At 55.2% G+C, this 22,064-nt stretch overlaps 1 protein-coding gene across 6 annotated transcripts in view; it reads left to right on the top strand.

Moving 5' to 3' along the window:
• LOC144595024 (uncharacterized) overlaps nucleotides 1-16,388 on the top strand; it is a 108,067-nt gene extending 91,679 nt beyond the window's left edge. For 4 of the 6 annotated variants that reach the window (XM_078401956.1, XM_078401957.1, XM_078401953.1 and 1 more), the window contains exons 21-26: nucleotides 228-549; nucleotides 3,630-3,769; nucleotides 5,760-5,972; nucleotides 10,490-10,609; nucleotides 13,335-13,496; nucleotides 15,601-16,386. In XM_078401956.1, coding sequence (XP_078258082.1) covers nucleotides 228-549; nucleotides 3,630-3,769; nucleotides 5,760-5,972; nucleotides 10,490-10,609; nucleotides 13,335-13,496; nucleotides 15,601-15,639 — 996 coding nt within the window. In that variant the 3' untranslated portion in view covers nucleotides 15,640-16,386. Of the gene's footprint in view, nucleotides 1-227; nucleotides 550-3,629; nucleotides 3,770-5,759; nucleotides 5,973-10,489; nucleotides 10,610-13,334; nucleotides 13,497-15,600 lie in introns of all 6 variants that reach the window. The other 2 variants (XM_078401955.1, XM_078401954.1) reach the window with 2 other exon arrangements.
• Nucleotides 16,389-22,064: the final 5,676 nt, after the last annotated feature.

Genomic DNA, 22,064 nt, shown 5'->3' with positions numbered 1-22,064 from the left:
GTGCAGCATGCAATCTACACGTGCAGTGCAGCATGCAATCTACACGTGCAGTGCAGCATGCAATCTGTACACGTGCAATGCAGCATGCAATCTGTACACATGCAATACAGCATGCAATCTGTACACATGCAGTGCAGCATGCAATCTACACATTAACAGTTAAACTCCCATCCTCCTCTACACCTCCCCCCTGTCACTGATGCTTCCCGCGTGTGTTCTCTCCGCAGAAGCAGACGGTGGAGTACAGCGATGAGCCCAGCACGTCACGCGGCTCAGCTCCAGCGTTGTTCGTCCAGCCCTCCAGCTCAAAGACCAGCATGGCCGGCCAGCAACAACCGCCGCTGCAGCTGCCGCCGGCATCCCGGGGGCGCTGGAGGAGCCGCACCCCGTCGGCCGCCTCGCTGCACGCCGCCCAGCGCTCCGCCTCGCAGCAGTCTCTGGACAGCAACGCCGAGGATCTGGGCGCCGCCGCCCTGAGGAACCTGCCCGGCTTCCGGCCCACCACCCGCCGCTCATCCCGACTCTCCTCCTTCGGCAGCGGCACCGGCAGTACGTACGCAACGACGTGGCATGGCGCGGCTCATAAGCTCACACCGCTACGCCACCGTGCCGCCCAAACCCGCACGTGGGCAGCACGGTGGCGCAGCGGTAGAGTTGCTGCCTCACAGCGAATGCAGCGCTGGAACCCGGGTTCCAGCCCGACTACGGGCGCTGTCTGTACGGAGTTTGTACGTACTCCCCGTGACCTGCGTGGGTTTTCTCCGAGATCTTCGGTTTCCTCCCACACTCCAAAGACGGGCAGGTTTGTAGGTTAATAAAGGGGAGGCCATTTAAAACTGAGATGAGAGAAAAACTTTTTCTGCCAGAGAGTTGTGGATTTGTGGAATTCTCTGCCACAGAGGGCAGTGGAGGCCAATTCACTGGATGAATTTAAGAGAGAGTTAGATGGAGCTCTAGGGGCTAGCGGAATCAAGGGATATGGGGAGAAGGCAGGCACGGGTTACTGATTGTGGATGATCAGCCATGATCACAATGAATGGCGGTGCTGGCTCGAAGGGCCAAATGGCCTCCTCCTGCACCTATTTTCTCTGTTTCTGTGTAATTTTGTCAGCGCCCTTTACTGGCGACTCTTTGCATACCTTTCGTACGCAAGCAAAGATTTTCACTGTGAAATGTTCAACTCAATTCAAAACAAAATCTACAAATGGACACTGGACAAAATTTTAGTTTAGTTTAGAGATACAGCGCTGAAACAGGCCCTTCGGCCCACCGGGTCCGCGCCGACCAGCGATCCCCGCACACTAACACCAGCCTACACACACTGGGGGGCAGTTTTTTACATTTATACCAAGCCAATTAACCTACAAACCTGTCCGTCTTTGGAGTGTCAGAGGAGACAGAAGTCCTCGGAGAAAACCCACGCGTGTCACGGGGAGAACGGACAAACGGCGTACAGACAGCGCCCGCAGTCGTGATCAAACCCGGGTCTCTTGCGCTGTAAGGCAGCAACTCTACCGCTGCGCCACCGTGCAGCATTTACTTGAAATGACCACAGGAGGGAGACAGACCAGCGTAAACACTGCACCCTGTGTGAATAGGCAGTGGTTACCCCTTTATTCTTAAAACTGTAACCCCCCTGGTTCTGGATCCCCCCCCCCCAACATCGGGAACATGTTTCCTGCCTCTAGCCTGTCCAATCCCTTAATAATCTTATATGTTTCTATGAGATCCCCTCTCACTCTTCTGAATTCCAGTGAATACAAGCCCGGTCGATCCATTCTTTCTCAGCATGAAGCATCAAGACGAGACACAGGGAGGGTGGGGGGGGGGGGGGAGGGAAACAATATGGTGGTTGGGATTGCTGGTTAGTTGTCAGTAACTAACTAGGTAACTGACCATCAACCACTAATCAGTTTTGGAGAATGGAGTGTTCATGTCAAAAGGGCACAGAGTGCTGGCGTTACTCAGCGGGCCAGGCGGCGGGCGGGTCACTCTGATTTGTCACCCCCTCCCATCTCCGTTTTACGGGCCGTCACGGTGGCGCAGCGGTAGAGTTGCCGCCTCACAGCGAACACAGCGCCGGAGACCCGGGTTCCATCCCGACTACGGGCGCTGTCTGTACGGAGTTTGTACGTTCTCCCCGTGACCTGCGTGGGTTTCTCCGAGATCTTCGGTTTACTCCCACACTCCAAAGACGTGCAGGTCTGTAGGTTAATTGGCTTGGTGTAAATGTAACAATTGTCCCTAGTGGGTGTAGGATAGTGTTAGTGTGCGGGGATCGCTGGGCGGCGCCGACCCGGTGGGCCGAAAGGGCCTGTCTCCGCGCTGTATCTCTAAACTAAACTAAATTAAACATTCGGTAGAAACCATAGGTTAGGTGGCTATGATGTTGGGTAGGTTAGGTGGCTATGATGTTGGGTAGGTTAGGTGGCTATGATGTTGGGTAGGTTAGGTGGCTATGATGTTGGGTAGGTTAGGTGTATTAAATGCATTTTCGACTTACGATATTTACGCTGGGTTTATCGGAAGCTAACCCCATCGTAAGTTAAGGAGCACCTGTAGAGTCTTCATATCAAAAGGACACAGAGTGCTGGCGTAACGCAGGCAGGAGTATAGGAGCAAAGAGGTCCTTCTGCAGTTGTACAGGGCCCTAGTGAGACCGCACCTGGAGTATTGTGTGCAGTTTTGGTCCCCTAATTTGAGGAAGGATATTCTTGCTATTGAGGGCGTGCAGCGAAGGTTCACCAGGTTAATCCCCGGGGTGGCGGGACTGTCATATGTTGAAAGACTGGAGCGACTGGGCTTGTACACTCTGTAATTTAGAAGGATGAGAGGGGATCTTATCGAGACGTATAAGATTATTAAGGGATTGGACACGTTAGAGGCAGGAAACATGTTCCTGATGTTGGGGGAGTCCAGAACCAGGGGCCACAGTTTAAGAATAAGGGGTAGGCCATTTAGAACGGAGATGAGGAAAAACTTTTTCACTCAGAGAGTTGTGAATCTGTGGGATTCTTTGCCTCAGAAGGCAGTGGAGGCCAATTCCCTGAATGCATTCAAGAGAGAGCTAGATAGAGCTCTTAAAGATAGCGGAGTCAGGGGGTATGGGGAGAAGGCAGGAACGGGGTACTGATTGTGGAAGATCAGCCATGATCACAGTGAATGGCGGTGCTGGCTCGAAGGGCCGAATGACCTCCTCCTGCACCTATTGTCTATTGTCCGTTGGTTAGGTGGCTATGATGTTTGGTAGGTTATGTTTATTAAATGCATTTTCGACTTACGATATTTTCGATTTACGATGGGTTTATTGGAAGGTAACGCCATCGTAAGTCAAGGAGCATTGTACAGTGTTTATATCAAACGGTCACAGAGTGCTGGAGTAACTCAGCGGGTCAGGCAGCATCTGTGGAGAACATGGATAGGTGACGTTTCACAGAGTGCTGGAGTAACTCAGTGGGTCAGGCAGCATCTGTGGAGAACATGGATAGGTGACGTTTCAGAGTGCTGGAGTAACTCAGCGGGTCAGGCAGCATCTGTGATTTGTGATGTGTGTCCAGTGCGTGCAGTGCATCCATCCTTCTATCTGGGAACCTCACTAACAGGTTCATTTCCCCCTCCCCAACCCCCAGCAGGTTCGAGCACGCTGTACCTGGGAGGCTGCCTGGACGAGCCTGACCAGCTGGACGACTGGAACCGCATCGCAGAGCTGCAGAGACGCAACGGAGTCTGCCCCCCTCACCTGAAGACCTCCTACCCACTGGAGTCCAGCGTAAGCACCCGCCGCTCCTCCGCACCCCACCGCCAGATTACTGCCCGTCCCTCACCCCACCGCCCACCGCCAGATTACTGCCCGTCTCCTCACCCCACCACCAGATTACTGCCCATCCCCTCACCCCACCACCCACCACCAGATTACTGCCCGTCCCTCACCCCACCGCCAGATTACTGCCCGTCTCCTCACCCCACCGCCAGATTACTGCCCGTCTCCTCACCCCACCGCCAGATTACTGCCCGTCCCGCCACCCTTACACAAACATACACTGCTCAGCCAAAACATTATGACCACCGACAGCGAAGTGCACAACATTGATTATCTTGTTACAATGGCATCTGTCAAGGGGTGGGATATATCAGGCAACAAGTGAACAGTCAGTTCCTGAAGTTGGTGTGTTGGATGCAGGAGAAATGGGCAGGAGTAAAGACCTGAGCGACTTTGACAAAGGCCAAATTGTTCTGGCCAGACGATTGGGTCAGAGCATCTGTGAAACGCCAAGGCTTGTGGGGTGCTGCTAAAGGATCTGCTGCTAATGTTTTGGTGCCAGATACCACAGGACACCTTCAGGGGTCTTGTAGAGTCCGTGCCTCGGCGGGTCGGCGCTGTTTTGGCGACACACGGAGGACCAACAGCACATTAGGCAGGTGGTCATAATGTTTTGGCTCATCCGTGTAGACAACAGGTGCAAGAGGAGGCCATTCGGCCCTTCGAGCCAACACCCCCATTCACTGTGATCATGGCTGATCATCTAAAATCAGTACCCCGTTCCTGCCTTCTCCCCATATCCCTTGAATCATTTGATTCCGTTAGCCCTAAGAGCTCTATCTAGCTCTCTCTTGAATCCATCCAGTGAATCTGCCTCCACTGCCCTCTGTGGCAGAGAATTCCACAGATTCACAACTCTGCGTGAAAAAGTTTTTCCTCATCTCAGTCCTAAATGGCCTCCCCTTATTCTTAAACTGTGACCCCTGGTTCTGGACTCCCCCAACATCGGGAACATTTTTCCTGCATCTAGCCTGTCCAATCCCTTAAGAATTTTATATGTTTCCTTAAGATCCCCTCTCATCCTTCTCAATTCCAGTGTACACAAGCCCAGTCGACCCATTCTTTCGTCATATGTCTGTCCCGCCATCCCTGGAATTATCTGTTTGATATCCTGATTGGGCTACATATCTGAGGAAGGATGTGCTGGCTCTGGAGAGGGTCCAGAGGAGGTTTACAAGAATGATCCCAGGGATGAGTGGGTTAACCTATGATGACCGTTTGTCAGCACTGGGCCTGTACTCGCTGGAGTTTAGAAGGATGAGGTGGGACCTCATTGAAACGTACAGAATATTGAAAGGCCTGGATAGAGTGGATGTGGAGAGGATGTTTCCACTAGTGGGAGAGTCTAGGACCAGAGGGCACAGCCTCAGAATTAAAAGGACGTTCCTTTAGGAAGGAGATGAGGAGGAATTTCTTTAGTCAGAGGGCGGTGAATCTGTGGGATTCATTGCCACAGAGGGAGGCCACAAGTCAGTGGATATTTTTAAGGCAGAGATAGACAGATTCTTGATTAGTGCGGGTGTCAGGGGTTATGGGGAGAAGGCAGGAGAATGGAGTTGAGAGGGAGAGATAGATCAGCCATGATTTGAGGAAGGACCTAACCTGACACCATTGAGATAATTATCTGCCTCCTTGTTTTTGCCAAAGTGGATAACCTCACATTTATCTACAATGTACTGCCCCTGCCACACATCTGTCTGCCCAGTCACGCGACCTGTCCAAGTCACCGTGCGCATTATGCTCACGTGTAGCGAGGTACAGTGCGAAGCTTTTTGTTGCGCGCTGTCCAGTCAGCGGAAAGACGAGACAGAGGGGCCGTTTGGTCTCCCGGGTGTACTGAGGTCTCCCGGGTGTACTGAGGTAGAGCGGGAGGCCTGAGCAGCGGGCCTTGTGGTGGGCCTCGTGAGGTTGACGGTGTGTTTGTCTCTCCCGCCCCCAGACGGCGGTGGCAGAGTCGGCCATCACGGAGGACGAGCTGCGCCTGGGCGACCCGAGCGAGACGCTGCGCCGCGCCACTCTGCTTCCCCGGGAGATCAGCGCCATGCGCGTGCGGGCGTTCCCCGACGCCCACGACCCCAACTGGAAGGGCGTGACCACCCGCCAGCGCAAGCGGATGTCCCAGGAGTCGCACCAGGGGGCCGACACCCCCGAGGTAAGGGGGCGCACGCGGTGCCACACAGAGCAGGTAGCTCGGCCACACGCTGGCACAGCGGGTAGTTCTGCTGCCACACAGAGCCGGCAGCTATACCGTACGCTGGCACAGCGGGTAGAGCTGCTGGGCCACAGCTGGCCATGCGGCTGGAAGCACCAACATCTCACAGCACCAGGGACCCAACGTCCATGCTGTTCCCAGCCTCTGTCTGTCTGTGTGTGACTGTATGTGTCTGTGTGTGTGCCCGTGTGTGTGTGTGTGTGCCCGTGTGTGTGTGTGCCCGTGTGTGTGTGTGTGCCCGTGTGTGTGTGTGTGTGACCGTGTGTGTGTGTGTGCCCGTGTGTGTGCCCGTGTGTGTGTGTGTGACCGTGTGTGTGCCCGTGTGTGTGTGACAGTGTGTGTGTGTGCCCGTGTGTGTGTGTGTGTGTGCCCGTGTGTGTGTGTGTGACCGTGTGTGTGTGCAGGCAGTGGAGACCTTATCGATTCCAGGCCACCACACACAATGTCTAGCGATGGCTCTCATCTTCACAATACCCGGATGGGCATCACGCACTTCCTCGATCATTTGTGAGCGACATTGGGGTGGTAGTACAACACGACTACCCCAGAGAAGACAACCCTCGTCAACGCTCAGCTCCACTTTGTGACTGAAGTCGGGCTTGAAATCATCATTTGGTGGTTTGTCTGGCCACCCGCTCATGATGTATTCGCCAACACGAGACAGAATTGGATCCCTCTGTGTCACGGTGCGAACCCGCGACAGAGTGATGGCCGATTTCTCCAACTCGCTCATCAGAAGGACGATTTCTCCTGGTATTGGCGCTTGCGATACCGCCGCTCGTCGTGGGAGTCGGCTAAGCGCGTCTGCGTTGGCTGAGCCCGGTTTGTACGCGATGTCGTAATCGTACGCTGCCAGTGTTAGCGACCAGCGAATGACTCGCGGTGAAGCTATTAGCGGAATGGCCTTGTTGTTACTGAACAACCCAAGAAGCAGCTTGTGGTCGGTGTTGATTACGAATCGCCGTCCGTACAAGTATGTGTGGAACTTCTTAACGCCGTAGACTATGGCTAGACCCTCCTTATCCAGCTGCGAGTAGTTGGGTTCAGCGTTATTCAGACTGCGTGAAGCGTAGCCTATTGGCATTTCCGTGCCATCTTCCATGACGTGTGACAGCACTGCCCCTACTCCGTAAGGGTTGGCATTGCAGGAGACAACCAGCGGCTTGTTGCTGTCATAGTGCGTCAGAACTTTGGACGATTTCAGGCTTTGCTTAGCTTGTGTGAACGCCTTCCGCTGAGCTGGTGCCCAGTGCCATCGAACCGTTTTGCGCAGCAGTTGATGAAGCGGTTCGAGCATGGTTGAGAGATTAGGCAGAGTTTTGCTGTAATAGTTCAGCATCTCAAGGAACGCCTTCAGTTCTCTGACGTTCTTGGGTTGAGCCAGCTCATGGATGGCTTTGACTTGTTCATCCACTGGCTGCAGCCCTTCAGCGCTCACCTTATGGCCCAGGTATTGGACTTCATTGACAAGAAAGGCGCATTTTTCCCGTTTCAGTCGTAAGCCTGCATCTTGGAGCCTGTGGAGGACTTGTTCGAGGTTGTCGAGGTGTTCTTTCTCGGAACTACCTGTGACGAGCAGATCGTCCAGATACACAGGATTCTCCGCTAGAAGATTGTCCATCGTACGCTGAAATACAGCCGGTGCTGTTGAAATGCCAAACGGCATTCTGGTGTATTGGAACAACCCGCCATGGGTATTTATCGTCACCAGTTCACGGGATCCGGACGACAAAACCAACTGCTGGTAAGCGTAGCGTGCGACTGCTTCCCCTTCACCAGAGGTATCGGATACGTATCAGATGGAGCTGCTGTATTCACCGTTAACCTGTAGTCTCCGCAGATTCTCACGCTACCGTCTGCCTTGTCAATGGAGACAATCGGTGCCGCCCATTTCGAGTGTTGAACGGGTTCTATGATTTTCTCCTCCTGTTGGCGATCTAATTCGCGGTCAACGCGATCGCGCCGGGCCTGCGGCACTGGTCGAGCCTTGATGAACATCGGTGGTACGGCCGGGTCGATGTAGATGTCGACTTCCACGCCCTTGAGCGTCCCGAGTTCCGCTTTGAAGAGGTGACCATATGTGGAGAGGAGACTCTGCAGGCGGTCGCTCATGTTGACCTGGTTCACCACCTGCCAGTCGAGTGGCAGAACGTTCAACCACTCACGGCCAAGTAGGCTTGGCCCCGCCCCCTTTGCTACATAGAAACATAGAAAATAGGTGCAGGAGTAGGCCATTCGGCCCTTTGAGCCTGCACCGCCATTCAATGTGATCATGGCTGATCATCCAACTCAGTATCCCGTACCTGCCTTCTCTCCATACCCCCTGATCCCTTTAGCCACAAGGGCCACATCTAACTCCCTCTTAAATATAGCCAATGAACTGGCCTCAACTACCTTCTGTGGCAGAGAATTCCACAGACTCACCACTCTCTGTGTGAAAAAAAACTTTCTCATCTCGGTCCTAAAAGACTTCCCCCTTATCCTTAAACTGTGACCCCTTGTTCTGGACTTCCCCAACATCGGGAACAATCTTCCTGCATCTAGCCTGTCCAACCCCTTCAGAATTTTGTACGTTTCTATAAGATCCCCCCTCAATCTTCTAAATTCCAGCCGAGTCTATCCAGTCTTTCTTCATATGAAAGTCCTGCCATCCCAGGAATCAATCTGGTGAACCTTCTCTGTACTCCCTCTCTGGCAAGAATGTCTTTCCTCAGATTAGGAGACCAAAACCAGCAGCTTGAGCGTCGCTGTTTGCTGGTTGTGAGAGACGGGCACCGAACATTCTCCGAACAATTCCACTTTCTCTCCAGTGTAAGTACGGAGAACCACGGTGCTATCACGAAGGTGTAATCTTTCACCTTTTCGACGCTGGTTCTTCCACGTCTCTTCACTGATAAGCGTAACTCCAGCTCTGGTGTGGATTTACATGGGGATAGTCTTTCCCCCCACACACATGTCCACAGTGAAAGGACTAACTTACTTCTTCTCACTTTTAGTATGATAAAGACCATACACATTCACATACACATTCAGTCTGAAGAAGGGTCTTGACCCGAAACGCCACCCATTCCTTCTCTCCCGAGATGCTGCCTGACCCGCTGAGTTACTCCAGCATTTTGTGAAATAAATACCTTCGATTTGTACCAGCATCTGCAGTTATTTTCTTACACACATCACCTTCCTCGGTCAGTTGGTGACTTTTATCCGTTTCTTCCAGCTGACTGCTTCTACTGCTGTTTTTTCCTTCCACTCTGAGCATTTTTCCCACTCGACCTGCACACATGTGAGAAATGCCCTTTGTTCCCGCGGTTGAAACACTCCACCTGTTTTGCTGGACAGTCGTTGGGGTCAGTGTGGGGAGAGCCACCACAACGATCCTCTTATGGTCGGTTGCCCACTTGGGTTGACCACTGTGAGGCTCCCTTGGTTTCGTGATTTTGTTTATCGCTTCGCTGGGCTTTTGTTTCCCGTCACGGAGATCGGCCGTGTCGCGGTCTGCCGTCTCCATGGCGGTGGCGACACCAAGTGCCTTGTCGAAATCCAACGTGGCTTCCGACAATGATCGACGCTGAATGCGGTCATCATCAATCCCACACACCAAACGATCGCGTAACATTTAATTGAGATTCGAACCATCAGCACAATGTTCAGCGAGGTGACGTAACTCGGCCACATAATCAGCGACTGACGATGTGGTTGACGATGACGAGAGTTGAATTAGTAACGCTGGACGATGACCGACGGTTTCAGGACCTTGTGATTCGTGACTGTTGACACAATCTCAGAATATCCAACTTGCCCAGGTTTCTGTGGAGCCAGTAAACTCGAGATGAGTCTGGACGTTGGTCCTCCACACACGGAAAGCAAGATGGCCCTCTTCTTTCCTGCATCTGTAATGTCGTTGGCTAGGAAGTAATGTTCAATGCGCTCGGTGTACTGCACCCAGTCGCCCTGTGCAACATCAAATTCCCCTATTGAGCCAAAGACAGCCATGGTAGCCACAATAGCAAGTCACCAGGCGAAACTTCAAAACAATCCCATCCTCGTCGACAATTAATGATATGTTCTACTCAGTATCGTTCTCTAAAGCACGCATTGAGCGGGAGACCAAAACATGACACGTCTGGACACAAGATCGCCATTTCAACTCTCTGTGTATTTTCGCAATGGGCAGGCGCAGCTTTACCATATTGTTGCATGTATACATCACAGATGCTGCCTGACCCGCTGAGTTACTCCAGCACTCTGTGAAACGTCACCTATCCATGTTCTCCACAGATGCTGCCTGACCCGCTGAGTTACTCCAGCGCTCTATGTGGTGTGGAATGGTTGCGGGCGTGTGTGTTGAGGGAGGGGGTGTTTAGGGAATGACCGGGGGCTGTGCACAGTGTGGCGTTTCCTCTGGTCTTGGAGACCCACTTTGTGACGCCCGTGTGTTTTCTGCCGTTTCTCCACAGGCCAAGAAACAACTGAGTTGCTTCCCGCGGTCAGCCAGCCCGAAGGGGAAGGAAAAACTCGGACAGGTGCAGTTTGAAGGCCAAGCCAGACGCCTGGCTCACAGTAAGGGCCGTAGCCTGGTGAGTCCCCGCTCAGGGAACCCGCGCGGATATTCATCCTCGTACGGCACGGTGGCACAGCGGGTAGAGCTGCTGCCTCACGGCGCCAGAGACCCGGGTTCAATCCCGACTACGGGCGCCGTCTGTACGGAGTTTGTACGTTCTCCCCGTGACCTGCGTGGGTTTTCTCCGGGTGCTCCGGTTTCCTCCCACACTCCAAAGAAGTGCAGGTTTGTAGGTTAACTGGCTTGGTGTAAATGTAAAAACTGTCCCTAGTGGGTGTAGGATAGTGTTAGTGTGCGGGGATCGCTGGTCGGCATGGACCCGGTGGGCCGAAGGGACTGTTTCCACGCTGTATCTCTAAACTAAACTAAACTAATACCCTGGAGAGCTGCCTCATGGCTCAGCGTGCAACCACGGCTCCTTATTTGCCCTCTGGACCTTTGAAGGGAGATCTGATGGAACTCTATAAAATGCCGAGAGGCTCAGGTGGTCAGAACCTTTCCCCCCCCCCGGCTGTCAAACACTAGTCCATAACTTTCAGGTGAGAGGGGCAAAGTTTAAAGGAGATGTGGGGGGCAAGTGATTTACATAGAGGGGGGTGGGGGTCTGGAGCGTGTTGCCAGGGGTGGTGGTGGAGGCAGATACCATAGTGGTGTTTAAGGGGCTTTTGGACAGGGCGTGGCTCTCTATTCCATGGAGCGCAGGTGGATGAGGGGCGATCTTATAGAGGTGTACAAAATCATGAGAGGAATAGATCGGGTAGATGCACAGAGTCTCTTGCCCAGAGTAGGGGAATCGAGGACCAGAGGACATAGGTTCAAGGTGAAGGGGAAAAGATTTAATAGGAATCTGAGGGGTAACTTTTCCACACAGAGAGTGGTGGGTGTATGGAACAAGCTGCCAGAGGAGGTAGTTGAGGCTGGGACTATCCCATCGTTTAAGAAACAGTTGGACAGGTACATGGATAGGACAGGTTTGGAGGGATATGGACCAAGCGCAGGCAAGTGGGACTAGGGTAGCTGGGACATTGTTGGCCGGTGTGGGCGAGTTGGGCCGAAGGGCCTGTTTCCACACTGTATCACTCTGTGACAATGACTATGGATATGGAGGGATGTGGGTCACATACAGGCAGAGGAGATCACTTTAACATGGCGTCATGTTCATCAGAGACATTGTGGGCCGAAGGGCCCGTTCCTGTGCTGTACTGTTGCAGTCATAAGGTGATACAGTGAGGGAACAGGCCATTCGGCCCAACTTTACCGCTAGTCCCACCTGCCTGCGTTTGGTCCATTTCCCTCCAAACCTGTCCTATCCATGTACCTATCCAACTGTTTCTTAAACGATGGGATAGTCCCAGCCTCAACTACCTCCTCTGGCAGCTTGTTCCGTACACCCACCACCCTCTGTGTGATAAAGTTACCCCTCAGGTTCCTATGAAATCCAGAATGAATGAATATAGAGGGATAAGGACCACGTGCAGGCATCTTGGCATTGTGTTCAGCACGGACATTGTTGGGCCGAAGGGCCTGTTCCACTGCTGTACTGTTCAGTGTTCGGTTTAGTTTAACAGGCTCTTCGAGTCTGCGCCGACCAGCGATCCCCGTACATTAACACTATCCTACACACACTAGGGACAATTTACACACACACCAAGCCAATTAACCTACAAACCTGAACGTCTTTGGAGTGTGGGAGGAAACCGAAGATCTCGGAGAAACCCACGCAGGTCACGGGGAGAACGTACAAACTCCGTACAGACAGCGCCCGTAGTCAGGATCGAACCTGGTTCTCCGGCGCTGTGTGGCAGCAACTCTAGGCTTTTAGATTGTCAAGGGAGTTAGATATAGCTCTTGGGGCTAAAGGGAGAATGAGGCTTGGGGGAGAATGAGGAGGTTAACATATGATGAGCCTTTGTCGGCACTGGGCCTGTACTCACTGGAGTTTAGACCAATAGACAATAGGTGCAGGAGGAGGCCATTTGGCCCTTCGAGCCAGCACCGCCATTCAATGTGATCATGGCTGATCATCCACTATCAGTACCACGTTCCTGCCTTCTCCCCACGGGGGGGAGGGGCTTCCACACCAGGACTCTGTGACGGAGGTGGAAGGGGGAGGTTGGTCAAGGGCTGTCAGGGAACATCTCATGCCCTGTCAGTTCATTCGTTTGTCTCTCTCTCTCTCTCTCTCTCTGCCTCCCTCTCTCTCTTTCGCTCTCTCTGTCTCTCTTTCTCTGTTTATTTTTTCTCTCTCTTTTCTCTTTCTCTGTCTCTCTCTCTGTCTCTCTCTCCCTCTCTCTCTTTTCTCTCTCCCTCTCCCTCTTTCTCTCCTCTCTCCCTCTCCCTCTTTCTCTCCTCTCTCTCTCTTTCTCTCTCTCTCTCTCTCTCCCTCTCTTTCTCCCCCTCTCTCTCCCTCTCTCTCTCTCTGTCTCTGTTTGTCTCTCTCTCTTTTTTCTCTCTCTTTTCTCTTTCTCTGTCTCTCTGTGTGTCCCTTTCTCTCTCCCTCTCCTTCTTTCTTCTCCCTCTCTCTCCCCTCTCCCCCCTCTCTCTCCCCTCTCCCCCTCTCTCTGTCTCTCCCCCGCTCCCTCCCCCCTCTCTCTCCCTCTCCCTCTCCCTCCCCCTCTCTCTCTCCCTCTCCCTCTCCCTCCCCCCTCTCTCTCTCTCCTCTCTCCCCCTCTCTCTCTCCCTCCCCCTCTCTCTCTTTCTCTCCCCTCTCTCCCTCCCCCCCTTCTCTCTCTCCCCGTCAGGATGACCGTCGGAAGTCGCTGTCGTACACAGTGTTGAATACGCCCCGTAAGCTGGGTAGCAGCCTGCTGCGGGGCATCAACAAGAGGGTGACTCCCAGGAAAACACCCAAGAAAACCCCAAAGAAATCGCCCAGGAAGTCGCCCAGATCCAACGCAAAAAAGGTGAAGCTTTCTGGGGTTTATCCCCCCCTTTTCGAAATACTTTATTTCAAAACAAAAACAAACATATACAATAGACAATGGACAATAGACAATAGACAATAGGTGCAGGAGTAGGCCATTCAGCCCTTCGAGCCAGCACCGCCATTCAATGCGATCATGGCTGATCACTCTCAATCAGTACCCCGTTCCTGCCTTCTCCCCATACCCCCTAACTCCGCTATCCTTAAGAGCTCTATCCAGCTCTCTCTTGAAAGCATCCAACGAACTGGCCTCCACTGCCTTCTGAGGCAGAGAATTCCACACCTTCACCACCCTCTGACTGAAAAAGTTCTTCCTCATCTCCGTTCTAAATGGCCGACCCCTTATTCTTAAACTGTGGCCCCTTGTTCTGGACTCCCCAACATTGGGAACATGTTATCTGCCTCTAATGTGTCCAATCCCCTAATTATCTTATATGTTTCAATAAGATCCCCCCTCATCCTTCTAGGTGCAGGAGGAGGCCATTCGGCCCTTCGAGCCAGCACCGCCATTCAATGTGATCATGGCTGATCATTCTCAATCAGTACCCCGTTCCTGCCTTCTCCCCATACCCCCTGACTCCGCTATCCTTAAGAGCTCTATCCAGCTCTCTCTTGAATGCATTCAGAGAATTGGCCTCCACTGCCTTCTGAGGTAGAGAATTCCACAGATTCACAACTCTCTGACTGAAAAAGTTTTTCCTCATCTCAGTTCTAAATGGCCTACCCCTTATTCTTAAACTGTGGCCCCTGGTTCTGGACTCCCCCAACATCGGGAACATGTTCCCTGTCTCTAGCGTGTCCCGTCCTTTTATGATTTTATACGCCTCTATAAGATCCCCTCTCATCCTTCTAAACTCCAGTAAATACAAGCCCAATCTTTCCTCATATGACAATCCCGCCATCCCGGGGATTAACCTGGTGAACCTACGCTGCACTGCCTCAATAGCAAGGATGTCCTTCCTCAAATTAGGAGACCAAAACTGCACACAATACTCCAGGTGCGGTCTCACCAGGGTGTGGGAGGAAACCGGAGCACCCGGAGAAAACCCGCGCGGTCACGGGGAGAACGTAAAACTCCGTGCAGACAGCACCCGTGGTCAGGATGGAACCCGGGTCTCCGGCGCTGTGAGGCAGCAGCTCTACCCGCTGCATCACCCTGCCGGGCCGGTTATGGGTCGGGAGGAGATGTTGGTCTTTGGGGTCACGAGGAGCAGGATTCTGCCAAGAGACTAGGGTTGCCAACTTTCTCACACCCAAACACGGGACAAAGGGTGACGTCACCGCCCCGCGACCCACGTGACCTCACCCAGCCAGCGGTCACGTGCTCCCGCTCCACCAATGGCGGCCGGGAGGCGGGTTGCTACGTAACCTCCGTTAGGCGGCGCCTGGGCCTCCGGGCCTACACTGTCCTGGCCTACACTGTCCTGGCCTACACTGTCCAGGCGTACACTGTCCGGGCTTGTACCTTTCGCTCCTACACCGTCCGGACCTACACTGTCCTGGCCTACACTGTCCGGGCGTACATTGTCCGGGCGTACACTGTCCGGGCGTACACTGTCCTGGCCTACACTGTCCGGGCGTACACTGTCCGGGCGTACACTGTCCGGGCTTGAACCTTTCGCTCCTACACCGTCCGGACCCTACACTGTCCTGGCCTACACTGTCCTGGCCTGCACTGTCCTGGCCTACACTGTCCGGGCCTACACTGTCCGGGCCTACACTGTCCGGGCTTGAACCTTTCGCTCCTACACCGTCCGGCCTACAGCGTCCAGACCTACACTGTCTGGGCCTACCACTGTCTGGGCCTACAGCGTCCGGGCCTACACTGTCCCGGGCCTACACTGTCCTGGGCCTACAGCGCCCCCAACCCTAATACGGGGACAAGGGCAGGCCTATACGGGACAAACCACATACGGGATGTCCCGGCTAATACGGGACAGTTGGCAACCCTAGCCGAAGGGTCTGTTTCCATGTTGTACAGCTCTTTGACTCTCAAAGCCAGACGACATAGTTGGGTCATCTCAGTCCTCCGACCAACCTTTCATTGCTTTTTTTTTTCTCTCTCTCCCCACTTTCCGGTACAGGATGCCAGCAGACGCAAGTTCCCCAGGGGCAAGATGTGAGGGGGTTGGGGCTGAAGAGATGCCCCCCCACCACCAGCAGACCCGAGACCCACCCACCACATCCGCGGCAACATCAACTCTGAGCGTTGGCGAGAGAGAGAGAGAGAGAGAGAGAGAGAAAGAAAAAACAATTTTGCCTTAAAAGCGAGTGAGGAGTGTGAGGGGAAGGCAGCCAGAGTGAACCACGCTCTCCCTCCCCACCCCCCCTCCCCATCCCCTCCCCCCCTCCCTCTCTCCCCGTCACTCGCTTAGAAATAGAAGTGCGCTATCAAACTAAAACATTTCTTTGCATCACTCCTGTGTGTCTCGGTTGTTATTGTAAATTGTCCTAGTTGGTACTTCTGTATTTCTCTCACTCCCCCTCCCTCTCTCTCTCCCCTCTCCCTCTCCCCTCTCTCTCTCTCTCTCTCTCCCCCTCTCTCTTTCTCCCCCTCTCTCTCTCTCCCCCTCTCTCTTTCTCCCCCTCTCTCTTTCTCCCCCTCTCTCTTTCTCCCCCTCTCTTTCTCTCCCGCTCTCTCCCCCGTCTCTCTCTCTCCGTCTCTCTCTCATTACCTCTGTCTCTCTCTCTCCCTCTCCCCTCTCTCTCTCTTCTCTCTCTCTCTCTCTCTGTCGGCTAAGAGAATGGGCCGTCAGATGGCGGCAGGGAGGTGGGGTCGACACACAACACGAGCGCTGGGAGTTCTCCCTCCCTCCCCCTCCTCCTCCATTTCCCCCCCTCCACTCCCATTTCCCCCCCCTCCACTCCCACTCCCCCCCCCCCCCGCTTTCTCGCGCCCCTTCCCCTCCCCCACCCCCCTCGTCTCCCCCTCCTCTCCCATCCTCCCGTGATGGGTCCTGGGTCCCCCCTGCCCCCACCCCGGTCGTTTTTCACCCCAGCGACAGTTTTCGAGGGCGGCGGCAAAGTGCGGGGACATGAACCCCACCGGGTAAAACCCCGTCACCCCAGGGCAGAGACCGACCGGGCAGTGTGACCCCTTCACCGGCAGTTTCAGCAGCGTCCCCACCCTCCCCCCCCCCCTCTCTCTCTCTCTCACCCGCCCCCCCCCTCTCACCCGCCCCCCCTCGGGCTGAATCACAGACTCAACTTGATGCTGAGGTTCAATGAGAAGATGGCCACAGCACAGCTCCCTCCTCTCCCCTCCCCTTGCCCCCCCCCGCCTCTCTCCCCCCCTTGCCTGTCCCTCCCCCCCCACCTCTCTCCCTGTCCCTGCCTCTCTCACTCCCCCCTGTCTCCCTCCCCCATCTCTCTCTCCCCCCCCGCCTCTCTCTCCCCCCCCCCAGTGCTCTCTCCCTTTCCCCTGTTTCTTTCTCCCATCCCCCGTCTCTCCCCTCACCCCCTCTCCTTCTGTCTCCCCCCCCCCCCCGGCTGTCACCCCTTGCCTTCTCCCCACAACCCCCCACCCTGCCCGCCCCACCCCCACCCTGCCCACCCCACCCCCCCCCCCCCCCTGTGCTCCGGCCCAGTTGCTGCCACTCCCAGCCCGCTCGCTGTGACGCGGACAAACCTCGTCGTAAACTCTCGTCCTCACCGTGAGGAGGAAGGTTTGAACGTAAACAGCAGGCGGCTGCAGCAGCACCCCGTTAATGCAGCAGCACCCCGTTAATGCAGCAGCACCCCGTTAATGCAGCAGCACCCCGTTAATGCAGCAGCACCCCGTTAATGCAGCAGCACCCCGTTAATGCAGCAGCACCCCGTTAATGCAGCAGCACCCCGTTAATGCAGTAGCACCCCGTTAATGCAGCAGCACCCCGTTAATGCAGCAGCACCCCGTTAATGCAGGGCACCCCATTAATGGGGGGCAGCGATGAGCTTCATTCACGGGGTGCGCTTTGCTGACCTGCGACACTTGGCCCTTTCACTTGTTATCTGTGTAAATGTCCTGCACAGTCGCTGCTCGGCTTGTGTGGGGAGAGAACGTGTTCCCACCTCCTCCTCCTCCTCCTCTCGGTCCTCCGCTCCTGTCCACGAGCCGACACGGTATCCATCCGCCGCGCGTCCGTGTCACACGCTTGTCGGGAAGCGTGTTCTGTGCACGCCGCGTGTTTCTCCGCGCACTCCCCCCCCCTCCCGCGTGTTAGTGTCATACATGTGTCGGGAAGCGTGTTCTGTACACGCCATGCGATTCTCCGCACACCCCCTTGCGTGTTTGTGTCACGTGTCGGGAAGCGTGTTCTCCGCATGCGTGTCCATCTGTCAACCGACACGATTTCCATCCACCATGTGATTGGTTCACACGCGTGTCGTGGAGCGTGTTCTGTGCACGCCGTGTGTTTCTCCGCACACCCCCCCCGCGTGTTTGTGTCATACATGTGTCGGGAAGCGTGTTGCGTGTCGGAGGCCAGGGCCCACTTTGCAGCGCGGTTTTCTGACCCTCGACTCCAGCGTGTGTGTCCTCGTCCCCCCCTCTGTTTAGTTCCCCGCACGCGGCCTTCAGTCGGACAAACGCAGCCCTCGCGCGAGCGTGCGGCTGCTGGGCAGCATGGGCTCGCGGGGCCGAAGGGCCTCATCCACGCCGTGACCTACCATCAATCTACCAACCGACCGATCGACCAACCAGTGACAGTCCTGGCAACCTGCGGCTCCCAACGGCACGCGGCGCCCACAACACGCGGTAACCCGGCCTTGCCAAGCCCCTCACCGGGAAGATGCACTCGCGTAACGGGACCCAACCCAGCCGACACACACCAGCAGTCGGCAGCTGCACAGGACCCCAGCGTCCAAACCTTGCAAGAGGCCAGCACTAAACATTAAACACTAAACACTTGCCTTGTTGGCGGGGAGGGAGGGAGGGAGATTGGGCTCGCATCCTCCACCCGTTTAGCTCTCCCCCTCACGCCCCCTGTGTTTGAACGTCACAGTTGGTGAGCAGGGGGAGAGGGCAGGGGTTGGCGAGGGGGAGGGCAGGGGTTGGCGAGGGGCAGAGGGCAGGGGTTGGCGAGGGGGAGGGCAGGGGTTGGCGAGGGGGAGGGCAGGGGTTGGTGAGGGGGAGAGGGCAGGGGTTGGTGAGAGGGGGAGGGCAGGGGTTGGTGAGGGGGAGGGCAGGGGTTGGTGAGAGGGGGAGGGCAGGGGTTGGTGAGAGGGGGAGGGCAGGGGTTGGTGAGAGGGGGAGGGCAGGGGTTGGTGAGAGGGGGAGGGCAGGGGTTGGTGAGAGGGGGAGGGCAGGGGTTGGTGAGGGGGAGAGGGCAGGGGTTGGCGAGAGGGGGAGAGGGCAGGGGTTGGCGAGAGGGGGCAGGGGTTGGCGAGAGGGGGAGGGGGCAGGGGTTGGCGAGGGGGCAGGGGTTGGGGAGGGGGCAGGGGTTGGCGAGAGGGGGAGGGGGCAGGGGTTGGCGAGAGGGGGCAGGGGTTGGTGAGAGGGGGAGGGGGAGGGGGCAGGGGTTGGCGAGAGGGGGAGGGGGCAGGGGTTGGCGAGAGGGGGAGGGGGCAGGGGTTGGCGAGAGGGGGCAGGGGTTGGTGAGAGGGGGAGGGGGCAGGGGTTGGCGAGAGGGGGAGGGGGCAGGGGTTGGCGAGAGGGGGAGGGGGCAGGGGTTGGTGAGAGGGGGGAGAGGGCAGGGGTTGGCGAGAGGGGGCAGGGGTTGGCGAGGGGGGGAGGGGGCAGGGGTTGGCGAGGGGGAGGGCAGGGGTTGGCGAGAGGGGGAGGGGGCAGGGGTTGGCGAGGGGGCAGGGGTTGGCGAGGGGGCAGGGGTTGGCGAGGGGGAGGGCAGGGGTTGGCGAGGGGGAGGGCAGGGGTTGGCGAGGGGGGAGAGGGCAGGGGTTGGTGAGAGGGGGAGAGGGCAGGGGTTGGCGAGAGGGGGCAGGGGTTGGCGAGAGGGGGAGGGGGCAGGGGTTGGCGAGGGGGCAGGGGTTGGCGAGGGGGGGAGGGGGCAGGGGTTGGCGAGAGGGGGAGGGGGCAGGGGTTGGTGAGAGGGGGAGGGGGAGGGGGCAGGGGTTGGCGAGAGGGGGAGGGGGCAGGGGTTGGCGAGAGGGGGCAGGGGTTGGTGAGAGGCGGAGGGGGCAGGGGTTGGCGAGAGGGGGAGGGGGCAGGGGTTGGCGAGAGGGGGAGGGGGCAGGGGTTGGCGAGAGGGGGAGGGGGCAGGGGTTGGTGAGAGGGAGGGGGCAGGGGTTGGCGAGGGGGAGGGGGCAGGGGTTGGCGAGGGGGCAGGGGTTGGCGAGGGGGAGGGGGCAGGGGTTGGCGAGAGGGGGAGAGGGCAGGGGTTGGCGAGAGGGGGGGCAGGGGTTGGCGAGGGGGGGAGAGGGCAGGGGTTGGCTGAGTTGCCCCTCGTGTGTCCGATGTTTGCCAGGAGATGGCACGATGGTGATCACTGACCCATCCCCCCCTCTGACTACAACCACGAGCTGCTATTGTCCGAAGCAGGCTTTAGAATCTCTTCGTCTCTTTTTCTTTTATACAGATGTCTAGACTGTTTCTCTAATGCTGCCCTTCTGAATTACACATGGTGATCTTGAATATTTTCTCAACTTAATAAAATATGGATCAATTTCATTTTCTTGGGAGTTTTTCTTTTTGCTTTGTGACCGGTTTTAAAAGACGGATGTGTGGGAAATAACTGCAGATGCTGGTTTAAATCAAAGGTGGACACAGAGTGCTGGAGTAACTCAGCGGGTCAGGCAGCATCTCTGGGGAGAAGGAATGGGTGACGTTTCGGGTCGAGACCCTTCTTCAGTCGGGTGCCAGGTTCGGACGTGCTCATAAGGATATGGGCCGTAGGTGGGTCAGCATGGGCAAGTTGGGCCGAAGGGCCTGTTTCCCTGCTGTACAATGTATTTTCTATGGTCTTGTAATAACTGATTAGGCCATTCGGCCCATCAAGTCTACTCCGCCATTCAATCGTGGCTGATCTATCTCTCCCTCCTAACCCCATTCTCCTGCCTTCTCCCCATAACCCCTGACACCCGCACTGATCAATAATCTGTCTATCTCCGCCTTTGAAATATCCACTGACTTGTGGCCTCCACAGCCGTCTGTGGCAAAGAATCCCACAGATTCACCGCCCTCTGATTAAAGAAATTCCCCCTCATCACCTTCCTAAAGGAACGTCCTTTAATTCTGAGGCCGTGCCCTCTGGTCCTAGACTCTCCCACTAGTGGAAACACCCTCTCCACATCCACTCAGATCTCGTTGTACGTCCCCTGTTCCTAACTTGACGCCATTCAGATAATTGCCTTCCTATTCTTACCACCAAAGTGGATAACCTCACACTTATCCACATTAAACTGCATCTGCCATGCATCCGCCCACTCACACAACCTGTCCAAGTCACCCTGCAACCTCATAGCATCTTCCTCACAGTTCACACTGCCACCCAGCTTTGTATCATCTGCAAATTTGCTAATGGTACTTTTAATCCCTTCAACTGCAGAAAGACCTCTTTGCTCCTAAACTCAAATCCTCTCCTTATGAAGGCCAACATGCCATTAATTTTCTTCACTGCCTGCTGTACCTGCATGTTTGCTTTCAGTGACTAACGTACAAGCACACCCAGGTCTCGTTGCACTTCCCTATAAAGCTGAGATGTGCAGGTTTGTAGGTTAATTGGCTTGGTAATATTGTTATTTGTCCCGAGTGTGTGTAGGATAGTGCCAGTGGACAGGGATCGCAGGTCGGCACAGACTCGGTGGGCCGAAGGGCCTGTTTCTGCGCTGTCTCTAAAACTAAACTAAACACTAACGTACATTTACAGCTTAGAATCACAACCCGAGGAAATCCATTCAACACAGTTTATTTTAACACACTTACTTTATTTTAAAATTCACATGCATTACAAGTGACACTTTAATTAATACATCTCAGCTACAAATATTTATGCTGCAAGTTTCCACCTGATTTTATACATTGAGGTTTTTAGCTCGTCAGTGATTATTCCGTTGTTCATTTTGCAACTGGGCATAAACTTTCTTTAAAGTTTTCTTGCTACATATCTCCGCCTTCTGGCTACCGCTGTTAGATTTAGCTCAGGGCTACAGGAATCAAGGGATACGGGGAAGTATTCACTGGAATTTAGAAGGATTAGAGGGAATCTGAGAGAAACACATAAAATTGTTAAGGGATTGGACAGGCTAGATGCAGGAAACATGTTCCCGATGTTGGGGGAGTCCAGAACCAGGGGTCACACAGTTTAAGAATAAGGGGTAGGCCATTTAGAATGGAGATGAGGAAATACTTCTTCACCCAGAGAGTTGTGAATCTGTGGAATTCTCTGCCTCAGAAGGCAGTGGAGGCCAATTCTCTGGATGCTTTCAAGAGATAGTTAGATAGAGCTCTTAAAGGTCGCGGAGTCAGGGATTTGGGGAAAAGGCAGGAACGGGGTACTGATTGTGGATGATCAGCCATGATCACAGTGAATGGCGGTGCTGGCTCGAAGGGCCGAATGGCCTCCTCCTGCACCTATTGTCTATCTTGGTTGGCATGGACAAGATGGGCTAAAGG

This window comes from Rhinoraja longicauda, chromosome 7 (genome assembly GCF_053455715.1).
Source record: "Rhinoraja longicauda isolate Sanriku21f chromosome 7, sRhiLon1.1, whole genome shotgun sequence".
NCBI lineage: Eukaryota > Metazoa > Chordata > Chondrichthyes > Rajiformes > Arhynchobatidae > Rhinoraja > Rhinoraja longicauda.
This window is presented reverse-complemented; position numbering and strand designations above follow the sequence as displayed.